The sequence below is a fragment of the Salmo trutta genome, chromosome 23 (assembly GCF_901001165.1).
Source record: "Salmo trutta chromosome 23, fSalTru1.1, whole genome shotgun sequence".
NCBI classification, from domain to species: domain Eukaryota; kingdom Metazoa; phylum Chordata; class Actinopteri; order Salmoniformes; family Salmonidae; genus Salmo; species Salmo trutta.
This window is the reverse complement of record NC_042979.1, coordinates 21343444-21368827: the sequence shown is the minus strand read 5'-3', so window position 1 is coordinate 21368827 and position 25384 is coordinate 21343444. Positions and strand designations below refer to the sequence as shown.

The 25384-nt window shown below is 39.8% G+C and overlaps 1 protein-coding gene across 1 annotated transcript; it reads left to right on the top strand.

The window, feature by feature from the left end:
- The first annotated feature begins 3372 nt into the window (after positions 1 to 3372).
- tbx5a (T-box transcription factor 5a) lies at positions 3373 to 25384 on the top strand. The gene is made up of 9 exons (XM_029709424.1): positions 3373 to 3889; positions 4759 to 4931; positions 5580 to 5674; positions 7443 to 7562; positions 9026 to 9173; positions 15845 to 15997; positions 21206 to 21297; positions 23887 to 24119; positions 24293 to 25384. Exons 2-9 carry the CDS (start codon positions 4788 to 4790, stop codon positions 24880 to 24882), a joined length of 1575 nt encoding a protein of 524 aa, XP_029565284.1. The 5' UTR covers positions 3373 to 3889; positions 4759 to 4787; the 3' UTR covers positions 24883 to 25384.

Genomic DNA, 25384 nt, shown 5'->3' with positions numbered 1-25384 from the left:
TATGATCAGACTTTACATTAAATTCCAAAAATAAGATGCAATGCCATGTTTTTTTATTTGTTTTTTTAAATGTACATCTCGATGCAATTACATGTAGGCCTAATTACACAGTATAATACGTTTTTTCCCAGGTTCATTTCATTACAATCAATAATGATTTATTGTAGGCTGACTCCAAAAGGCCTGGCTGAGAAGTAACGTTCTTGTTGTCAACGTAGTTAGGCTATAGAGTAACTTACTACATGGCATAAAGGTAACCTAGTAAAGATAACCTAATAAACACTTTATCCTTGGTTTTGAACTACCCGACCATTCTGCGTTTCTGGACTTGGCCGTTTGATCGTGAGATATTTTCACACTGGTGTTGTTCATGCGTTATAGACAGGCTATCGAACATAACAACCAAGAGGAATTGGTATGTTGTTGAACTTTCTATATCATTCATTGCAATAAAATATGCAGTTAATTAACAACAGTTTTACCTTTTAAAGTTAATGTCCAACAGTTATTTTGAAACGACTTAGACGCAGTCCTTTTACACAGCTAAGTTGATTGGTGTGTTGTTGTTTTTCGTTATTACTTCATTAAATGTCAGGAATCAGAATGGAGGCAAGTCCATGTTGAAAGTTAATTGCTTTATATATAGAATACTCTCTGATAATTTGATATCTTCCGAACTGACAGTCATTAGCCATTAACATTCAACGAAAACGTTTGGTCCGTAAAACTACTTTCAGACTAATTTGTCAAATGAAGGTTTGAGTCCCATTACGCACATGTTCACCTGTTGTTAAAGAATATGATGATGATGATGATGCCATGATGATAATATTTAGGATGATGATAAGGATATTGATGGTGAGGATTATGATGATGAAGACTGTGATGATTCTAGCAGATTGTGGTCGCACTTTTGGGCATCAGTAGTTGTGTCCTCATCGGAAGTGAATGTTCTGGTGAATCATTTGGAGGAGGAAAAAACAATATCATGAACATGCTTGTGTATTTCGTGAATTTGGAACCAAGCTGGAATCACGCAATCTGACGTGATTATCCCCATATCCTCCATACTAAACAATGCATTGTGAGAGTTTACATTCCAGTGGTGCGTCGGGTGTAATGTTGACACACAATGCAGTGAGCTGTGCATCACTCCTATAAAGTTGTGTTGCCTATACACGATTCAAAAGTTACGTTTCACTTAGGGAGTTGGTAATGATTATTATTTATTTGGTTTCACGCACATGCACTGTGCACGATCTTGAATGGAAGAGTGTATTTGACAACAACAAAAAAGTGCACCGCTTTGTGCACTTTTTTTATAAGGACTGTCTCTCTGTAACGCTAATTTTCCGAAATGCATTACTGCTGTTACCTCATGTAAAGTCCATATTTATTTGACAGAAAGCAAGTAGCCTAGCAGTTATATGCCCTCAGGTAATGGGCGTATTTATTATTGAAAAATGATTCGTCACTTGGTATTAATTTCATTTTATTTTATACAATATTAATTATTAGCGGAAGGCTACAATATTTGATTGACCTGCAGTCACATAAGTAGTAGTAAATGGAATATTGAGAGTAGATCTACAACGACTTACACCAACATAGTATTTTAACCATCGGTGCACCTCTTTCGAGACATTTTACAATTTAGTCATTTAGCAGACGCTCTTATCCAGAGCGACTTACAGTAGTGAATGCATATATTTCATACATTTTTCTCCGTACTGGTCCCCCGTGGGAATCGAACCCACAACCCTGGCGTTGCAAACACCATGCTCTACCAACTGAGCCACACGGGGCCAGCATACACTCCTTAGTTGTCTCGCAAGGTCAGCCTCTCTCATTCAACTAGATTTGCTACTTTATTTTTCTCCTCAGAATTATCAAAAGAGGAATACCACGAGGCGTCCTAGTGTGGGGTAGTCCTACAGTTCAGTGCATATCTTAAGGAAAGCTCTTGCTTTGCCCCCGGCGGCCAAGAACTGTGCTACTTTATCATGAGTTTCCTGTATCTGCATTTTATCATTGCAAATAACCGGTTCGCATACACGCCTGTGTGAAGCAACGGGTTATCATTTGCTATATTAGGCCTATAGGCCTAAAGCTGATGAGTTAATTTAAAGGACTTTCATTTAATTACAAACGTGGTCTTTTTTGGGTAGGCCGAATTTCTACTTTGGTGATGTGTAATATTTTGACACGTGTGAATAGAAATGCTGTTTATGATGAGTCCTCGCCTAACTGTAGCGGTCAGTCATCACATGTGTGGTGTACGTGGGCCAGGGTGTGGGCTACAAGGTTATAGTAATTGGCATAAGAACCACTGACATCTTAGAAGTCTAAATATTGACATCGTGCCACTTAACTGACCCAGAACAGCATATGGGGTCATACCACGCAGTGTGAGGTGGCTTTCGTCCCATATTGTTTTTGTCACACAGTTCTTCCCATTCGACGTGTGTCACAACGCACTGAATTAAGTCAGGGAAATTGCCTGTAAACCAAATGTGGTTTTATCAGAGGCAGGGCGTCTGCATTCTGGAACAATAGCCTCGGGGAAATCAAACCTGATGTAGTGTGCACAGTTCTCATCAAAAAAACAGGAAGCTCACCATAAAAAAATCCATGTAAAATAGAGATTTCGGTGCTGTCCACATCCAGTTATTAAATACTACTATTTCGTCATTTTGTGATTCCTGGTGCTGCCTGCGAGATCAACGACAAAGCTCTCTATATTATATGACAATATCCCTGCGAACAATGGAGAATCTTCCGTGTGATTTTGTATTCAATATCGATTTGTACGATATCTGGCCTTCGATGTACATTATAGGCCTACTCATCCTCATGGAAGTGAGGGCATAGCCTAAACAATTGTGCTGTGCTATATTGTAAAGGTTATTCACTCAATATAATGTTCCTCTATGAATGTAAAGCTGGGCTGCCGTGGCCCACTCCATGTTCACCTCATGTTACACATTGCATAGATATTTTCTGTACAATCCACATTTACTTCTTGTTGCCTATTATCCACATGCAGTCCCATTTGCCTATGCTTTTGTCAAAAAATGTACTTTTCAGTTATCTGATGCAGGACGCATGACATAACCCAGGCCACATTTATAAGCACATACATTTTTTTCAATATGATGGATGTGCTCTCACACATGTCTGTATCTGTGTTTGTCTCAATTGACGGTGATTAGTTATTTCTGTAAACAAAATCCCAATGGCGAACGTTGAGTCTGCTCAATAGCAAAATATATCCGGAAGACTTAGCAGTCAAGGTTTTGGAGAGGACGGAAGGGGTTGAGGGACGCGGGAGGGGGAAGGGGGGACCTGGAGAAGACTATTCTTGGGGTAGACCATTGCTGTTCAGGCACTGGATATGCAGAGGACAACCCAAACAAGCCTACGCTGCTCGTCACAGACTCAGCGCTTCCGCGTCATAACGCGTACTACTGTGGGCCATTGGTGCGTAGAGAGAGAGAGACGGTGAGAGGAGGGAGGGGAGAATGTGGTGACGGATCTGCCCCTCTGTAAACTTGCTATACTGCTATGTGCTATCACCAGGGAAGGCTTCCCGAACAACGGTCATCGACTCTAAAATGTACAGTAAAGTAACACCGCGTGCTTATTTTAGTCATCTTTGCTAGACTCCTGAATCTTCCTTCACCTGCGCGTTTTCGCTTGGTCTTCGTACATTTGGACTTGCACTGAAGACAGAGAAAATCCATGGGGATATTGGATAGCCTTTTCGGGCTACACATTGGGATTATACATTGAATTGGGTGGACATTCGCAAACACTTCGCATTTTTGAAGAAACGACCTCTGCTCTGCCATATCTTCACGACATTGAAAGTGACGTATCTGGTTACAAGGTAAATCCGTTTTTACTTTGCGGAGTATTCCGCGTTCCGGTGGTCAATGGTTCACTATTGTCATTGTTATCGCAGTTCATTTTAGTGTAGGACCTCGTAGTGGAAGAAAATAGTCTGTTTTTGCATGGAGCCACGTCGTGCTCTCTGTTTTTTATGCCTACAAATACATGTATATGTTTTGCAGTGATGGTTGTTACCAACACCATCTATGGTAGGCTATTGTTTTTTGTTTCCATTGGCATTTTAGGAATACACAACCTGCAGGATCTGTCCCGAATGTATCTTTTTTGTGACTATTTGTCTAGATTCCCTACAAATACGAACAATGTCAGCATCATCGAATTTAGAAACCTTCAATGAGTGGTGTCCTTGCTATGAATATATCACAATTGGTATGTTCATTATAGCCTAGCCTACTTTTTACAAGTAGCCTTCATCATTATTTGTTTTGTAATCAGTGGTGCTGTTATTGAAGTCTTTATATTCTTCTTTATTGTGGGCTATCAGTTATAATGAAACGCACGTCATTTGTTCCTTGAAAGAGGCCAAAAGGTGAAATGTATTAGAAGAATAAAGACAGTGCAAAAACGTCCTTATCCTTATTAATAGTTATCTTTACTGGTAATGAAGTTATATTTTAAAGAAAAATATTGACTAATATATTCACAAAATGTACCTAAATAAGTTGTTTGTGATCAGCAACTGTGTGTGTGGGGGGGGGGGGGGGGGGGGGCATGTTGTCTAATGATGGCTACATTTTATTTTGGCCTACAACTCATTAAAGACGGCTAATGTCACATGAAAAAGTTATGCGCATATTCAGGACAGAGAATGGGAGGTTGAAATGCGCTTTTGTTTCGATCTGACAGTTGGGGCCTTGGTCTCCGGAGCTCCAGACATGGCAGACCAGAAGGAAACATTTGGACTGCAAAATTCGCCCAGCCGGTCAGAGTCAAAGGAATTACACACTGAGAGTAAAGCAGAGAAGCAAAATGGAACTTCGAGCAAATCTCCATCCTCCCAGACGACATATATTCAACAGGTCAGCTTTACACTATTTTGAGCCTATGTACTTCAGGTCTCAAGTCTCAAGTCACTGTCTAGGTGTTGCTCTGGACCTGTATCTAGGCCTACGTATTAAATATGGATATCTGTAAACGACTCATAAGAGAAGTACGTGCACTGCCAACTTTTCAGACCTTAGTGTGCATAAAAACGTAGAATTACCATTGTTTTGAGCTATAGCCTATAGGCTACAAAGTTTCGTGAATTTATCATGTCAATCAACTCGATTAATCGCTTGGTAGTTGGTTATCGTAGTCTAGTGCTGCAATTATTGTATTATATTTTCTTTGTGAGATTTTATTATCTGCCTATTTATAGTCAAATCACAGAATTTATAGGCTAGTTATATAATAGGCTTAATGAAAATGATGGTATACTATTTCAGAATAGTAGCCTATTGTTTCACGAGGTAGCCCAATGTGAATAGTAGGCTAATATGAAATGATATTATGTCTAGGTTTTTGTTAAACTATTTATTTGGAATTTATACCACAGTGCAACATTTATCCTGTATGAATGACATGACATATATGCATAATGCTAACTGGGATAAATAAGCTTACCAATTGGTCTCCACTGCAAGAAAAGTAATATTGATATTCCTTTTGCTTGTCTAATTGTGAAGGGAATGGAGGGGATAAAAGTGTACCTCCATGAGAGGGAACTGTGGGCGAAGTTTCACGAGGTGGGGACTGAGATGATCATCACCAAAGCGGGAAGGTAAGAGAGCTACGACTGCTTACACTGGCATTAACGGATTAGGCGAATACGTTTGAGAAACATACAATTGCATGTGAGGTTATGTTTTAATCATTATTTGTAAATAAAAATGGTCAGCATTTAGTGGTTTTAGTTTTGACAGCGCTGTCTGAAAAAGTTATATCGTCCGTACATTTGCTGTAGACCTATGTCCACGGAGAAAATGGATTTTTACAAATCTTTTTGTGTTGCAATAGTGATAGCTATACTGATGCTGTACTCGTTTTCTGGGGGGAGGTCCTACTGTATTTCCACTTCATTCTTTACCAATGTACCACGGCATAGTTCCCTAAATACATCTAAAGGGATATAGTCGGTTTGAGACTAGCCCTTGGGTAGATAAATGTACACGAAAATGCTTTATAGCATATATATCCTCAATTATTTTAATCCTGTCATTTTTTCCACCATTTTGTTGTCTTTTTCCAAATTGGATGTATGATATTACTTTTTATTTATGTACTATTTCCTTATATTCTTCACGTTTGCCATATTGAAAGCATTATCGAGTGACTTTTCAAGACAAAAAGGCCAACACGGCAACAAGGCTCTGTCCTGCTCAGTCTCTCACGGAATATGGTTGAGATATTCTTCTACCTCAACTTAGTGTGAACTTGAATATGCATGATGGTCGGTGGTCTCTGCTCATGTTAACAAATCGTCTTGTGGCTCTTAGGTAGCCTATTTATTATTCATTTCAGCTATGTCTCAATATCCTTCCAGTCTGCACTACGTTCGTGTTTTTTTCTCAACTGCATAAAGCAGTCTTTATATTCTGTCCATTCATTCCCCTGTTATTGGCTTGAGACGTTATGATCCCTCCCGCCCTCGTTATTAACCAGCCCTTACCCCTTTCCATCACCTCGCGACTGCCTCTTTATTCAGGCAGGTCACCCGTTTGAGAAACAGCTTGTAGGCCTGGAGGCTTGGATCCCAATCGGTGTGCGACATCTTTTCCTGAGCAATTTCAATACTCTCAGCTACTCACTGACTACTGACGTTTTTCTAACCCGATAGACCCTATTTCATCAGGGTACTTGAGTAAAAGTTCTGACCATATGCACGTATGAAAATGCATGTGCAGGCTACCATGCATCTGGTTTTAGTGACGCATTTGATGCAAAAGCAGCTAACGTTTATTTCACCGTGAAACTATAGGCTCTTCCTTAATACACGTTTTATTTTGTTGAAGTATGCATTCGCTTTAGTTGTTGCATGCGTGAAATTATGCAGTCGCTTCCAAACGAACAAAATATATATTAGGCTACCTAATTCCCTTTCATTTTATTATGTTTGATTGTTTGTTGTTCTACCTTTCATTTGGTTTTGCATAGGCTATCTGACGTTGATAGCATATACATGCATTGTGAACCAGTGGGTTCACACCCTGACCCACCCCAAAAGACGTGCAGTGTATGCATAGTTGGTCATATGTTGATATTTTAAGCTTGCTAAGTTTGGAACAAGTTGTGGGCTTCTATGCAACGACTGTGCGTCAGTCAGGTCGTATAATTTCATTGCATTTTACAGTGTGATTTCTGATTGAATCAATTGATATTCAATTGAGTTGAATATCGACTCTTGTCCATAAATGTGATAGCATAGACTGTAAATTATCAGAAATGTCCTAGAGGAAATATACGGTAACTTCAATCATCAATAGCCTATCGCAGGCATAATGTATTCATGTATGCACTTACATTGTGTAACTATATTGTTTCATTTGCAGGCGAATGTTTCCCAGCTTCAAAGTGAAGGTCACTGGATTGAACCCTAAAACGAAATACATTCTCCTGATGGATGTCGTGCCTGCGGACGACCATCGCTACAAATTCGCTGATAATAAATGGTGTGTGAGACTTTTACAAATAAAGTTCCTCTGGGATCGCATCAGAGCTAATGTCCACAGCCTTATGACAATAAGTAGCCTACCTGTATACAACATATGAACATATCATATGTAGCCTATTTCTGATCCAGGATGTTTCACTGTGTAATGAGGTGTTTTCTGTTTGCAGAGTGCAACACCGCGACTGAGTTTTAATAACTTTACAATGCATTTCAGGAGCATATGGTTCTATAGCAATCAGGCTAATGCATATAGCTAGAAGGAAACTGTAGTCAATGTGCAATAAAGTAGCCTAGTATTAGGTCGTATCCAGTTTATGTAAATAAAGCATTATACTTCACACATTGGAATGAGATTTATAATCAATCTTGGGACTAAAAAGGTTTTTTATTGAAATTAGGTTGGCCTAAGATTTATGGCTCAAATTATGTTCGAGTGCATTTACTGGTTCTTTAGCAAACGATTAATTATTGCTCAAATGTCTCAAAACGTTGATGTTTTGAGATATGCAGCCTTAGCCTAAGTACTAAACGTTTACCAATTCTGAAGAAGAAATGGCTTCCGTGTGGAATAGGGGGATCCTTGGCAAATGCTGGGGAGTTGTTCTGGTTTATGCGAATTAATGAACTCATATTTGTGTTGATGTTTCCTTTGGTGAGGGTGTAGATATCTTTAGACAGCTCTGAAATACAATCTTTACCATCAGCGAAACACAGCCTACAACACTAGTTGTTAGTGTCATGTCCATCTGGTCAAGAATGCCTTGTTTGGGTCAGTGGACTTCAATGGAGAATACCGCAGATAATGATCGGTTCAGCGCATGTTGTGGAACTAAGTAGCCGAGGTTACTGTAAGAAAATAATGTTCGCCCGTGTCAAGTAGCATGCAGGTTATTGATTATGCTAATTAGGCTGACCCAACCCAACTGTCCACGTAGCACGACACACTTAATATAGGCTCTTAAATAAAAAATTATATTTTAATTATTGTCACGCAATTGCCATTTTTACAATACTTTGTATTTCTTATTGCAACGGGTTGAGAGTACAGGCTATATTAGGCTATAGCCTACGCGGACAATATTACAAACTATAGGCTAGGCTACAACTAAAGGCATTTCTCAAACCTTACATTTAATTAACTGGATAACCTTGATAAAATCTCCACTTTTGGAACAAACCCCAAGCCTACTTCCAAATAGCCTAGCTGAATTTATTACGAAGAAGCCTTGGCTACATATTAGGCTAAACCACTATTTCCGATAAAAAGGGAAAGGGAGCCTAAGCATTTTCATAAACAGCATATTTAAATTGTGAGAAAGTATTTTTCATGAGTGGAACACATTTGTAGGTTAGAGGTCGATTTATCTGCTCACATAAGCGTGGGCCTATCGTACCATTTATAGTTGGGATCATTTAGCTGTGATTTGAGTGTAAAACGCTGACTTTGGTGGTGTGATTCAGGTCCGTGACCGGAAAGGCCGAACCTGCCATGCCCGGGAGGCTCTACGTTCACCCGGACTCTCCTGCGACGGGGGCGCATTGGATGAGGCAGCTTGTCTCTTTCCAGAAGCTGAAACTGACGAATAATCACCTGGATCCTTTTGGACACGTATGTGTTACTTAACTCTTCATATGCTACGGCTTTGTCTGCAAGATGCTTGATGAATTTCGTAAAGGATTATAATGATTAACACAGCATCTGCATGCATTAGTACAGACTACAAGTCAGATGGCATCCGTTTCTTTACTTTTATCGACCTATTATTATGAACTCCCAAGACCCCAGATTTTGTGATCCATGTCGGAAACAAAACAGCAAACAAAACATCAATTACATCATCTATTTGCTTCGATGTTAAAAATGGTGATCTTGGCTAGAGATTTTATGGGCTCGGGGGTGTGGGTGACATTTTGGCCAAATTACACATCTCAACAGAGAATGCAGGATTGGACAGATTACAATAAAATACAATACAACAGTCATATCCCGTATAGGACATAACAACAGCCCCATGCTATAGTTGACAAACCCAAAAACAATAGTATATAACTTGAAAAAAGGAAGTAGATTATGTACAAATAAACCAATAACAAATGATAGAAAGCTAAGTGATAAACTTCCTCTATCCATCTCTTGAATTTTGACAGGCAGGAAAGTGTCAATATTGGTCACTTTCTTGTTACTTCTAATTGTATGAAGCTGATAAGAATATGTGATATTACTTCAGCATAACACACTGGGTGCAAACCGTAACACTATAAAAGGTCAGCACAAAATCAGTCACAGATTTAATAGCGACTTGTAGTCATTGATGATCGCTGTAGTAGGGAGTATGTTGATTGGAAATAATTTTGTATTGTTTGCATATGTTGAAGTCAGTAAAAGGCCAGATTTTACTCTCTTTGACTATCACTTACAGCACTATATTCTGCCTGATCACATGACTCCATTGACGGTGTGTGAGAATTGATAGTGATTGTTGCCTTGCCAAAACCCAGCTAGTAGAATGAAATTGGAGCTCAGTTCAGTTGGAATGTGAGCGGTGTTGTAAATTTCGCGGCCAGAATGCATTTTTGATTGGTTGCAGTGGTTCCTGGCTTGCCCTCTTTCGTGCACAGGAAGAACCATGGGATTCATAAATGAAATACTGGTGCCGGGCCCAAAAAATATTCCATCAGTTTGTTGGTCCATCTGGTTGAAATAACTTTGAGACGATTTATAATTACTAGCTTCGGACGTGGAGCTAAAACATGTCGGTGAGGTAGCTTGAGCCAGGAGGGACCTGAAACGGTCTGGAAATTAGACAGAGCAGAGCAGGACCTCACCTCCTCAATGTGAGTTTATTGAAGGGATTTCTGATATTCTTATGATAGATTTCTACAGTTAATTGTATATGGTCAATGTTAACATGCATCTTAATGACTATCTATATATTTTGTTTCTTATTCTCAATAATTTAGATGGTATAATGTCAGCTATTTGGGTTACATGTTGCTAATTGAGCCTTTCGTTTCTATCTGATACCAATAGTATGCATATAAACATACAGTATGATTACCCATTTTCAACTTAGCACCTACGGTTTGTCCAACACAACACTTATCACAAGCCTAAACTATGGCTTTGATCTTCCTCTAGACTTGCGAAACATTTTTCCACGTTATTCATCATCTCCAAAATGTGCTGGTGCTGGTGCGCTCGTCCAGTTCTCCTCACACATGTTTTTGCCAGCTGGGTGGGTTGTGGATATCTCACTGCTTATGTTCCAATGGCAGTGTGAGATGAGCAATAGATGGTGTACAAATTCTGCTAATCCAAAGTCTTCAGAAAGCTCTCTGATGTGGAGGAACTTGAAAGGCAGCCGCAGGGGACCCAGGGTGATCCCTCACTATCATTAAATACTATCATACAGAGTCGGGGGGATGGAGATGCAGAGAGCCAGGCAGCAGAGCAGGCGTGTGCTGGAGGCCTAGTGGGTGGTCTGGTCTGCTCTACTCTGGTCGCCCCTTCAGACAGACAGACAGACAGACAGACAGACAGACAGACAGACAGACAGACAGACAGACAGACAGACAGACAGACAGACAGACAGACAGACAGACAGACAGACAGACAGACAGACAGACAGACAGACAGACAGACAGACAGACAGGGAACCATGTGTGGCTGTGCTTCATGTTGTTGTTTTGTAAGAAATGAACACAGTAGTGTATAGGTTACATGACAGACGTGGGAGTTAATTGTAACCTTGTCTTCTATCTACATGTTGTAAATCATCACCCCAATGGTTTGTATCATTGTGAATCTGTTAGCCAGATAAAGGGAAAAGGGGATACCGTTCAGTTGTACAACTGAATTCATTCCACTGAAAGGAGAGGTGTGGGGGGCTGCCTTCATCGACATCCACGTCATCGGTGCCCGGGGAACAGTGGGTTAACTGCCTTGCTCAGGGGCAGAACGACAGATTTTTACCTGGTCAGTAACTTGTACATTTGCAGTGCAAGTGATATACGCTGATGTTCATAATTTATTTTGAAGTTCCCAACCAACCTCCATTGAAGGCTTTGTGATGGGATTGGTGAATGTGAAGATACAGTGCCTTCGAAAAGTATTCAGACCCCTTGACCTTTTCCACATTTTGTTACGTTACAGCCCTATTCTAACATTTATTCAATAGTTTTTTCCCCCTCATCAATCTGCACACAATACCCCATAATGACACAGCAAAAACAGTTTTTTTTTATGTTTGCTAATTTATACAAAAATAAAAAACTGAAAAATCACATTTACATAAGCATTCAGAACCTTTACTCAGTACTTGTTGAAGCACCTTTGGCAGCGATTACAGATCGAGTCTTCTTGGGTATGACGCTACAAGCTTGGCACACCTCTATTTGGGGAGTTTCTCCCATTCTTCTCTGCAGATCCTCTCAAGATCTCTCAGGTTAGATGGGGAGTGTTGCTGCACAGCTATTTTCAGGTCTCTCCAGAGATGTTTGATCGGGTTCAAGTCCGGGCTCTGGCTGGGCCACTCAAGGACATTCAGAGACTTGTCCCGAAGCCACTCCTGCGTTGTCTTGGCTGTGTGCTTAGGGATGTTGTCCTGTTGGAAGGTGAACCTTCGACCCAGTCTGAGGTCCTGAGCACTCTGGAGCAGGTTTTCATCAAGGATCTCTCTGTACTTTGCTCCGTTCATTTTTCCCTCGATCCTGACTAGTCTCTCAGTCCCTGCCACTGAAAAACATCCCCACAGCATGATGCTGCCACCACCGTGCTTCACTGTAGGGATGGTGCCAGGTTTCCAAGCGTGACGTGTGGCATTCAGGCCAAAGAGTTCAATCTTGGTTTCATCAGACCAGATAATCTTGTTTTTCATAGTCTGAGAGTCCTGAGGTGCCTTTTGGCAAACTCCAAGTGGGCTGTCATGTGCCTTTTACTGAGGAGTGGCTTCCGTCTGGCCACTCTACCGTTAAGGCCTGATTGGTGGAATGCTGCAGCGATGGTTGTCCATCTGTAAGGTTCTCTGATCTCCACAGAGGAACTCTAGAGCTCTGTCAGAGTGATCATCGGGTTCCTGGTCACCTCCCTAAAGAAGGCCCTTCTCCCCTGATTGCTCATTTTGGCCGAGCGGCCAGCTCTAGGAAGAGTCTTCTTCCATTTAGAATGATGGAGGCCACTGTGTTCTTGTGGATCTTCAATGCTGCACACACTTTTTAGTACCTTTCCCCAGATCTGTGCCCCGACACAATCCTGTCTCGGAGCTCTACGGACAATTCCTCCGACCTCATGGCTTGGATTTTGCTCTGACATGCACTGTCAACTTTGGGACCCTTTATAGACAGGTGCCTTTCCAAATTATGTCCAATCAATTGAATTTACCACAGGTGGACTCCAATCAAGATGTAGAAACATCTCAAGGATGATCAATGGAAACAGGATGCACCTGAGCTTAATTTCGAGTCTCATAGCAAAGGGTCTGAATACTTAGGTAAATAAGATATCTGTTTTTTATTTTTAATACATTTGCAAAAATTTCTACAAACCTGTTTTCACTTTGTCAATATGGGGTATTGGGATTTTTCATTCCATTTTACAATAAGGCTGTAACGTAACAAAAAATGAAAAAAGTCAATGGGTCTGAATACTTTCCAAAAATATTCACACCCCTTGACATGTTCAACCTTTTGTTGTGTTACAGCCTGAATTTCAAATGGATTAAATGTAGATTTTTTTGTCACTGGCCTACACAGAGAGGTGTACTTATGTTTTTCGAAATTTTTACAAATTCATTTCAAATGAAAATATGAAATGGCTTGAGTCAATAAGTATTCAACCCCTTTGTTATGGTAAGCCTAAATAAGTCCAGGAGTAAAAATGTGCTCAACAAGTCACATAATAAATTACATGGACTCACTCTGTATGCGATAATAGGGTTTAACATGATTTTTGAATGACTACCTCATCTCTGCACCCCATACAATTATCTCTCAGTTGAGCAGTGAATATCAAACACAGATTCAACCACAAAGACCAGGGAGGTTTTCCAATGCCTCGCAAAGGCACCTATTGGTAGATGGGTAAACAACAACAACAAAACAGACATTGAATATCTCTTTAAGCATGGTGAAGTTATTCATTACACTTTGGATGGTGCATTAATACACCCAGTCACTACAAGGATAGAGGCATCCTTCCTAACTCAGTTGCCGGAGAGGAAGGAAACTGCTCAGGGATTTCACCGTGATGCTGCCATTAACAACATTGTAGTTACTCCACAATACTAACCTAATTGACAGAATGAAAATAAGGAAGCCTGTACAGAATGCAAATATTCCATAACATGCATCCTGTTTGCAACAAGTTACTAAAGTAGTACTGAAAATACAAAGTGTTATGTTTCGGGCAAATCCAATACAACACATTAGGGAGTATCACTCTCCATATTTTCAAGCATAGTGGTGGCTGCATCATGTTATGGGAATACTTGTAAACGTTAACGACTGGTGAGTTTTTCAGGATAAAAAAATAAACGGTATGGAGCTAAGCACAGGCAAAATCCTAGAGGAAAACCTGGTTCAGTCTGCGTTCCACCAGACACTGGGAGATGAATTCACCTTTCAGCAGGACAATAACCTAAAACACCAGGCCAAATCTACATGGGAGTTGCTTACCAAGAAGACAGTGAATGTTCCTAAGTGGCCGAGTTACAGTTTTGACTTAAATCTACTTGAAAATCTATGGCAAGATCTGAAAATGGTTGTCTAGCAATGATCAACAACCAATATGACAGAGCTTGAAGAATTCTGAAAATAATAAGTGGGCAAATGTTGCACAATCCAGGTGTGGAAAGCTCTTAGAGACTTACCCAGAAAGACTCACAGCTGTAGTCGCTGCCAAAGGTGCTTCTACAAAGTATTAACTCAGGGGTGTGAATACTTATCTGAATTAGTTATTTCTGTATTTTATTTTCAGTAAATTAGCAAACATTTCTAGAAACATGTTTTCACTTTGTCATTATGGGGTATTGTGTATGAGTCAGATTAAAAAAAATATTTAATCAATTTTGAATTCAGGCTGTAACAACGAAACTTGGAATAAGTCAAGGGGTATGACTGAAGGCACTGTATTTATTTTTCTCCCACAGTATTTATCTGATTCAGTGTTTTATAAGACCTCAAAAATACTTCAGGTTTGACCAATTGTATTATCATGTAGAAAATCAACCTGAGTCATAATGCATTTCCAGTGTTGGTTGTTGAAAGACGTTGACCCATTGTTGTTTAGAAGACAATCAATTTCATTGTACACTGACCTACTATCAAGGTGCTTTTGGAAAATTCACAGTGGATCCCAATTTACTCGCTATTTTGAGGTTAAATTGTTCCATCAGTTGTGAGAATCCCCTGAGGTCATGTCTTTGTAGTCAGCGCATCCTCTCCCTTTTCTCTGCAGCGTGCTTGAAAGGCACAACAAAAACTACAGATAACAGATAGGAGGAATAGCGAGGGGCAGGGGTTCCTGAGGAGGTGAAGGAGGAAAACACTGTTTTGTTATCTCTAAATGTAATGAAATTAAAAACCATTGGATTGCTCACGGCTGATACCCATGACTCCATAGTATGTCAGACCAATTAAGACTAAAGCCTGAGAAGAGTTCATGGCTCAAGTTCAACTGGGTGGACCGCCGTCTTAATGTCGCCAGCCTAGCCAGTGGTAGTAGTCATCACTTGGCACAAACTAGGTCAGGGGTCAGGGGAAAAGCAGGGAAGGGGAAGATGTTCACGTGTTACAATGGGAACTCATCTCTTTTGACATATGTGCATGATCATGTAATGTAAACAGCGTTGTGTTGTACGTATGTATTTATTTATGACTGAATGGATTACTGTCATACCCTTCATTTACATTTACAGTGACGGGCTTGTAGAGTTAGGCAACATATAAACTATGCACACATTTAGATTTTGACTGTAAATTCTATCGTCAAATATATTTACATGCTTTCTCTTCGGAATTGCTATGATTCGGCCTATTGGTATATTCATGGTTTTATGAAATACGTTGTATTTTTTATATTTGTATGTTTTTGTTCAAAGCAATAATATTTTGTCTTTATCTTCATTGTCTTGAGGATCTTGTCTTGAATGGGTTTGGATTTATCTGAATGTGATTTTGATAATATCAGCATTTGGGTTTTGGCGGGATTATGCATCAGGGTATTTCTCAGGAGAAATTGTGAAAATACAAAAGGCCCTTAATGGAATACATTTCTCTCTTCAGATTATCCTCAACTCCATGCATAAATACCAACCCAGGATTCACATCGTGAAAGCGGATGAAAATAATGGCTTTGGCTCCAAAAACACGGCGTTCTGTACCCACGTATTCCCCGAGACTGCCTTCATTGCGGTAACATCTTACCAGAACCATAAGGTAGGCCTAAACCTTCGATTTTGGACATATTTACGCCGTGGTATTATGTATGTAAGAATAGCCTAAATTGGTGTGAATATGCCACTGCATTATAAGTGTATAGGCCTAATTACAATCAGTTTAGAACGAATGAAAACTTTTTGGCATATAGAGAAATCGAATTGTTGCATTGCCCTTGCTTTCTCAATTAAAAGTAACAACGTCACAACACATATAGTCTATAAAATCACTTCATGGATAAATCGAAATCAGTTAATGAACATCAGAATGTAGGCACACATTGCTGCTAAAGACGTGACGGGAAGATTGAAAACTGATGAATGAGCTGATTATCAAAGATTGAATAATAAAGCGGATGGAGTGTATCCTTTCGCTACAAATGGAGTCTAACGTAGGTCTATGTCACCGTGAGCAGCGGCAGAACACGAGGTTCACGTCTGATTATCACTGAGATCATATTCAGATCATTGACAGATGTGAGTATATTGGTCGGGAAATATTGGACAAGGCACGACCTCAAGACACGTTAGGACATTTCAGCTGGTGCAGTTTCATTACATTTCAGTGAATGATACGGATTGCAGATAAGACTCAGGGCGTAAGTTTAACGTCCATACATTTTGAACGTTTTATTATATGCTTATATGTGCTTTCTTATGATCAGGCTTTATAAATAGTGTATTATTAACAGGCTACAACAGTTATTATTATTATTACTAGGCATATTATTTATAATATTAGAGAAAATGTAGGTGTTAGCCTATATATAGCCTGTAAGAAATAGGCCTAAAGCAACTTGTTTTTTGTTGTTGCCTGAAACTGCAATAAATCTCGAAATAGAATATATTGTGATGAATATCGATTACAAAAAATCTATTTATGCGTGCATTTATTTTATTTGTATAATGAAAATGTAGACTAATAATTCACAGGTTCGAACATGAGTTCGCACATGAACGAACATATTAACTGTTTCTTAAAAAAATATATATTTAAAGTTAAATTTTGTCACTGAATTAAGAGCATTTCAGCATCTAATAATATTTATTCGTCTTTATGCAATTAATGGTTATGGTTGGACACAATCCTTCTCCCATGGTACGCTCAGGGTTGTTCATCAGAAACTTCCTCACTTGAATTTATTATTTACTAAAATGTGATGTAGGCCTATATAAATTAGTTTCAAAATATTTTCAGACTGAAATGAAACCATTAGGAAAAATATAGGCATATTCTATTTACAAACCTGCACTTAAATCCCTGGAAGATAAATGGTTAAAATGTTGTAATTTACTTATTAAGTAAGTTTTAAATTCAAAAGTGGGTATATTTTCATTAGTGTAGTGTGGTATTGTCCTATATGAACGTTCAAACATGTACAACCACCTGTTGCATGCGCTTTATTTTGGCTGCGCATTGGAACGTTTATTTACAAAGAGAAGACGTATAGAAATCATATCAAACGATTACATTTTCCTCAAATCCGCCCAGGCCTACTCATAATCTTAGGAGTGTTGCCCAATCATTTCTGCGTCCGTTTAACATCCGTTTTTAACTATGTCTGAGTCACATTTTACTGTCGGACAGAGGGAATATGCAGGGGGTAAGGACCCTTAATGTGTCCTGAGCCAATCCGAATTACCAAAGACTCTGAGAAACAGGAAGTCCAAATGACTGAAACTCTGAAGAAACCATTAATTAAATTCAGGGAGTTTGAGGGCTCCTGAGAATGCAACATGGGCTAATTATTATTAGGCAACCAGAGCCTGCCAGACTTCCAGACAAACACTCTATTCTGATTTCCTCAACTTTTACCACGAATACCTAATCAAAGAATGTTACATCTGCCAATTAAGCTAAGAAAAAGTTATCATGCCATGCATTTTGGGGGAACACGCACCACCTGTTAACGGTTTATTCAGAACGGCCAAACTTGCCCATAGCTATACTTGAACTGAAAACATTTCCTTCTGAATAAACTATTTCGAGAACAACTCGCCTTTTCATATCTTCTGTTCTCAAATGAGTTAGTTGTATACAGCCCTACAGAAAACACTGGGCCAAGGCCTATGAATCTGAACGTATTGGCTACCTCTTAAAAATGATAGTTGCATTATGGTACATAGGCCTCCAACAGCCAAATAGCCTATCACATGCAATGCCTGATAAACAAATGCAGTAGCCTATTATGACTGAAAGTTTGTCATGATTGCTATCCTTGGTAGTCAAGGCAAGTAAACTATCTAACAACCCAGCATTGGTAACAACTTGCCTTGTATTAAACGGGGTGTTTAGGCCTATAAATGTCTCAAGAATTGTTAGGAAACTGTCGCCCCAGGCTTGTATTTTTTTTCACACGAACAGGGTTAGTTCATGCATGGCGCTTTTATGCAACGGCACACTATACAATATTTATACGTTTGGGCTCAGTTTGGAAAAAGTCCTACATTTGTATAGTCTGGTATGAATTCGTCCAAGTGTAAATATACTGTATGTAACCTGGTTGACCTGCATTAACATTTCGTGCCATTAACTTTTCCATTTACTATGCTATTCAAGTTTGAAGATAGCGTACTTTTTCATGTCCCCTTTGTAATTTCATAGGCCCTTTCACCTGAAACACCTTAAATGATCCTGCATAGGCCTAATTGGCTTACAATTAGATAGGGATATTAAGCGATTAAATATCAGTTAGGCTTATAGGTAGGCCTATAGCCTATTTTGTTGAGCATGTGTAGGCTACAAGTTATTTTTGCAAACATTTTGTACCACCAACAGTTTTTTTCAAACTGATTGCTTTTTTAATAGGCTAGTTACCTTTTGAGAAATCATTTTGAGAATCATGTTGTTGAAATATGGTAAGATTCAATACCCCCATACTCCTTTATTATCCACACTTTATTCTTCATTTGCGTCCCAAAGAAAATCTAGACTTTTGCCAAATGCACAGTGCATTAACGAGAAGCTAAAAACGTGTATGTCTCAATGAGATATATTTTACAAGGTTTCGTAGAAAGTGAGAGCCAGCGTGTGGACAAAAATCCAGTCTTGTTGTGAGGCATGAAACACAACAGACAGCCAACTAATTAGGCCTACCTGCCAGAACCGCCTGCCCTGCTAGAGGGCTATCCCTGCATTCTGTTTCATCTCAAAGCGTCATTTTGGCGGCTGTTAGAGCTTCATTCCATTATCCATTATCCAAAATCTATGGCTTTGGTCCAATCTGGAAAATAATAGAATTGTTTCCTAGATGGGCTACTTGCTCTCTACGCTGTAAAAAGAAACTGCTTAACTCATTAAAGAAATTGAGTAGTAGCTACTAAAATGTATCCAGTGGTCATTAAAACTCAAATCGTACTAACTCATATGTCATTACGATTTCTTATCACTTAATATTTTTTAGTACTGTTTATTATTGAGTAAATAACTTCGTGTTCTGCTAATCTAGTTGGTTTTTACAAATTATGATTAATTAAGGTTTTAAAGTCAATCTGGCATTTATTAAATAAATTGTCCTTTCTTGATTTCAATATGTTTTACATCTTTACTTAATATAATAAAGTTCTAGTCAGACATTGATATTTGAGTAAAAAACACTTGATTTATCTGTGTTGTTCTGATGTATAATTGTTACATTTTTGCAAGTAATGAATTCCTAATAGTGTCATGTGGCCCTGTTTTTAGAGGATTGTGGGTAATTCAAAATGTTTACACTTTATGATACCTCTACACAATGTTGTATGCATGTTTGAAGAAAGACATTTATATTTCTAAAATAGTATTAAGCAGTATGTTGTGCTGAGTTGTAATTGATCATGATGAACGCATATCAAAACCATCAGACAAATTGAGACAAGTCATTCCCACCATCAAAAAGGTTAATTAGAGGTATATGTAGCATCCTGTAATGCTTACAGCTCTACCTCCACTTACTGCTAGAGGAATGAGTACTGTAATGCTTACAGCTCTACCTCCACTTACTGCTAGAGGAATGAGTACTGTAATGCTTACAGCTCTACCTCCACTTACTGCTAGAGGAATGAGTACTGTAATGCTTACAGCTCTACCTCCACTTACTGCTAGAGGAATGAGTACTGTAATGCTTACAGCTCTACCTCCACTTACTGCTAGAGGAATGAGTACTGTAATGCTTACAGCTCTACCTCCACTTACTGCTAGAGGAATGAGTACTGTGCTCAACAATGCCTGCCTGCTAAGGTGGGTTAAAATATGAGATCTTCAAATAGATACACATTTTAAACATGAATACACGATCACTCAAAATAACCAATCAGAACTACTTAGACTTGAAACAAATTGTAACGAAGGTAAATCATTTACGCAGAAGGGACCCTAAATGTATATGTTCACTACAACAAAAATTACTGTTCAGGTAACTTCAAAAGTTATAGTTCAGAAAACAATGCAATTTAGTGTCAAAAAGTTCACAAAACCAAAAAACAGTTAAGTATTTTACAACTTAAAAAATGAAGTTAGAAAGTGACATCACCATATATGGTTAAGTATTGAACACTGAAATACTTTGAGTTGGGTTACTCGAATGGTTCCAGGCAAAGGTTTCCACACAAAGCAGAACTAATGACCTTTTACAGTATATAGCTCCATGGGAAATGATGTTTCTGGCATCAACTTTAGATCTGTAGCCTGATCCACTTTAATATTTATACAGTTGTATAGTACAGCAAGCTAATATTAGATGATAGAAAGTTTTCATAATTACATTTAATTAATTAAATAGGTTTTTCAGAATTAAATTGTATGCTTAATGGTCTGAGCACATGGTCATTTAATCTACATGTTAATATCTAAACCAGGGGCACAGCAACCAAGTACTACAGTAGGCCTATCATGCCAATGCTTTTGTGAGGTTTCTTCCCTTTTCAGTGCTTATTTGAAAAGTTAAGATTGTCATACAACTAGTGACCAATCTGTGTGTGGACCTATGGCCAGTGTTTCATCCTAAAACCATCTTGAGGCTTTATGATGTTCCACATGGGAGGGTGAAGACGCTGGTTTTGAGTGAAGATGTCCTGCTATAGACATTGAAGGACACAACAAGTCCGTCTCACAGAATATAGGAAAAAGGAAATGTGTATGGCGTTGGGATGCAAAGTTTTCTTTTTACATAATATTTTAGGCTAATTGACGGTTCAATCATGTATGACAAATGTGCTTTCTGTTTTGCAGATAACCCAACTTAAGATAGAGAACAACCCGTTTGCCAAAGGCTTCCGTGGGAGTGATGACATGGAGCTCCACCGGATGTCCAGAATGCAAAGGTAGGATCTATCACAGTCACAAAGAGACCCATGATCGCCAATGGCTAAACTTTGATTCAGTGGTTGACTTTTCGAACTCTAATAATCCACTATTACCATCATTAGAGGTTGTTTATCACACTATATGGTAAACTGGAAGCATGCATTAGACAATGTAACCACAATTAGATAAGGATTACTGACATTCTAATCACAGTGTCACTTCACAAGCACCATTGTAATCCCTGAATCAGTGAAATGCAAACCAGATGAATGTTATTTTCAGTGAGACCCACCACCCCTGCCTGCCTCTCTCCAGCTGTGTAAGTGTAGTTCTTGAGCAGGGGCCAGTCTTCATGTCCCAGGGCTTTTTATGGCTGATCTGGCAGGGCCTTCTGAACTAGCGACATCTCCCTCTTTACCAGGAGGGATATTCCTACCAGTCGTCTGTGCGTTGATGATATGGCTGGTCCAGCAGCGGCATCGACCACATAACTCTTTTCCCTATTCACTCCAGATGAGTACTTTCACATGCGTCCACACAGTGTGGAAAACAGATTTTCAAAGATGAAAATCTGGTTTGAAACTTGCCCAGATCGGCCAACAAAGGCATTGCAAGGGCTTTCAAACAGAGGATTCCTAAATCTGAGAAAAATGTTAAAGTAGTTTGGTTGACCATGAGCAAGTGACACTTTGCCTCCCATACATTTTATTTGGAATGGGAGAACAGAACGTTCTCTCTCATTAGCAACTGCAGGTGAATCTAATTTTGGTCGTTTTGGTTGACTATGATTTTCCACATTAGGTGATAGTACACATTTAGCTAATTTTATAGTGGAATTAGTGAGAGAAGACAGAACGGTTTGGATGTTTGTCCTTTCGCTCCAAAACGATTTCACCTGCACACATCATCCATTTTTTATTCATCACTGGGGTGTTCACAAATCTATTTTGTATATTTAATATTGGGTTATCTCAGTCAGATGTTGATTAAGTTGGTTTATGTCACAAGATAATACTTCTGTAAGTGGGATAGTTATTTTGTATATACATTTGTAAATTGATTGCAATTGGCCAAAGGCCAAACTACACCATAACTCCGACATGCCACTGTCCTGTCTTGCCAAGTACAGTAAGCTCAGCACATCTGGTCTTGGTTAATATTTCCAAGGGAGAGCTTATTGCAAGATGAGGTCACTGGTTCAAAAGAAACAGTCAAAGAAACAGAAGTAGCAAAAATTGTCCATTCATAGATCCTCTAGATTAATGGAACTGGAATAAATGGCTTTCTTTCCACTGGAAACTAATCCTCCCGAACACTTTCTCAGTGGATCCTAAGTGGGTGTGACTCATTGATAGTCAGTGTGGTTTGTTAGTATTGAGAAGGGTATAGTGTCAGATCATTGGATGAAAGAGACAGTGTATACAAGTCAGCCATGGTTAATGACTTAGGTCAGGGGCAGTTCTCAAGTAACATATCTATCTTCTTTTGCATGTGAAAAACCATGATGAATGCAAATAAATGAACAAATACTAAAGATAATTAGGATGATTGATTTAGGATAAGTAGGGGATGATTAAAGGTCCAATGCAGTCATTTTTATCTCAATATCAAATAATTTCTGGGTAACAGTTAAGTACCTTACAGTGATTGTTTTCAATTAAAATGGTAAAAAAAACATTTTTAAATAGCTTCTTAGCAAAGGGCAATTTCTCAAGTAAGAATTGTTCTTGTACTGTCTTGGAGTGGTGTGAATGGGGAAGAAAACCGAGAAAATAAGAAAAAGAGTTCCAAAAAGCTGGTTGTCTATGAACTCATTTACTGGCTGAAATTCAGGCCGTCTTTTCAAACAGCTCTTACGCAAACATTTTTCCAATTTAACAGTATTATTCTAACCTCAGTGTGGAAATATATATAAAACACAAGAAAATCACGTTTGACTGCACTGGGCCTTTAATAATCACTACTATTAGTAATGGTAATTATAGTAGTTGTAGTATTAGTACTAGTGGTGGTGATATTTACTATGTAGAAAACATTCTTTCAATGACATAGACTGACCAGGTGAATCCAGATGAAATTATCCCTTATTGATGTAACTTGTTAAATCTACTTCAAATCAGTGTAGATGAAGGGGAGGAGACAGGTTCAATTATTCTTTCAAGCCTTGAGACAATTGAGACATGGATTGTGTATGTGTGCCATTCAGAGGGTGAATTGGCAGGCAAGACAAAATATTGAAGTGCCTTTTAACGGGGTATGGTAGTAGGTGCCAGGCGCACCGGTTTGACCGTGTCAAGAACTGCAACGCTGCTGGGTTTTTCATGCTAAACAGTTTCCCATGTGTACCAAGAATGGTCCACCACCCAAAGGACATTCAGTCAACTTGACACAAATGTGGGAAGCATTGGAGTCAACATGGGCCAGCATCCCTGTGGAATGCTTTCTGAGGCTGTTCTGAGGGAAAAGGGTGAGCGACTCAACATTAGGAAGGTGTTCCAAATGTTTTGTACACTCAGTGTAAATTGAAGAAGCATACAGTACGATAAGTGTTATGATAATTTCGTAACCCTGTCTGTGTGTGTGTGTGTGTGTGTGTATGTTTGCAGCACTAAGGAATACCCAGTGGTACCTCGCAGTACGGTGCGCCAGAGGGTGGGCACCAGCCAGAGCCCATTCAGTGGGGAGGTGCAGGTTATGGTCACCCCCAGTGGCCTGGCCTCCCAGTACACCCAGTGTGAGAATGGGGTCACCAGCACCTCACAGGACCTCCTGCCCCAGTCTGGCTGTTACCCCCTCCCCCACGAGCACAGCCAGGACTACCATTGCATCAAGAGGAAAGGTGGGCCAGGCTATCATGATATATGCACGCCAATGGGATGGGTTGTTGGAAGCATAAAAAACAGAAAACATAGTTGATTACTAATGTATAAATATATCAATTGTTTTGCTCAGCTGATTAGTCTACAGTATGTGTACATACTGCAACTGTAACTGTTCCCTGTCTGTCTGTAGTGGACGATGACTGTCACTCAGGGGAGCACACCTACAAGAAGGCTTACCTGGAGAGCTCCTCCAGCGAGGACGACCATTACTACCGTCCCGTCAGCTACCCACAGAGCCTGGGCCTGCCCGGGGGGCCCTACAGGACCGAGTCTGGCCAGAGGCAGGCCTGTATGTACGCCAGCGCCTCCCAAGGGGCTGAGCCCGTCCCCAGCCTGGAGGACATCAGCTGCAACACCTGGGCCGGTGTTTCGCCCTATGGCAGCTGCTCAGTCACCTCCATGCAACCAATGGAGCGGCTGCCCTACCAGCACTTCTCCGCCCACTTTACCTCGGGGCCCCTGGTGTCCAGACTGAGCGGGGTGGCAAGCCATGCCTCCCCGCAGCTGGGCGAAGCCCACCACGCCATGTACCAGGGCCCCATGGCCCACCAGACACTGGGCCGCCAGTGTAGCCCTGGGGCAGGCATCCAGTCGCCCACCGCAGGTCTCCAAGGCAACGAGTACCTGTACTCGCACGGGATCCCGCGCACGCTGTCGCCTCATCAGTACCACACAGTGCACAGCGTCAGCATCATGCCAGAGTGGAATGAGAGCAGCTAAAATAACTTTCTTCATAGGAAAGGATGGAGAAGTTGGATTAAAAAAGGGCCTTGATAAGGTTGGACTTTAGATAAATCTATATTTATATTTTTGAAGCAGTACAGTACGGCAGTGCAGTCTCGTGAGATTAATAAGGCATGACCGCCTAGAGCATTGGACTTTGGTGCTCAGAGGAACTGCGTGACTGCCTTTGCAGTTGACTTCTTACTGCGCCTAAAGGCAAACATCATGAGGATGGGCAAAACAAGGTGGAGAAAAGCATTGGCCATGAAGTTAAGGAAACTTATAAGGAAACTAAACAAGTTTAAAACCCGATGCTTTTGCATGAGGAACAGAAGCACAGAAGTGGCTTCATCGAGAGACCCCTATTTTAAACTGTTCTGTTTTGATAGTGTATTTTACATATTGGTGTTGCATTATCAATGGTTTTTTCTGCTGCCAATAGACAGCTCCTTTACCTTTATCCTGTAGATTTGTAGATTTAACATTTTGTGAAAAAAAA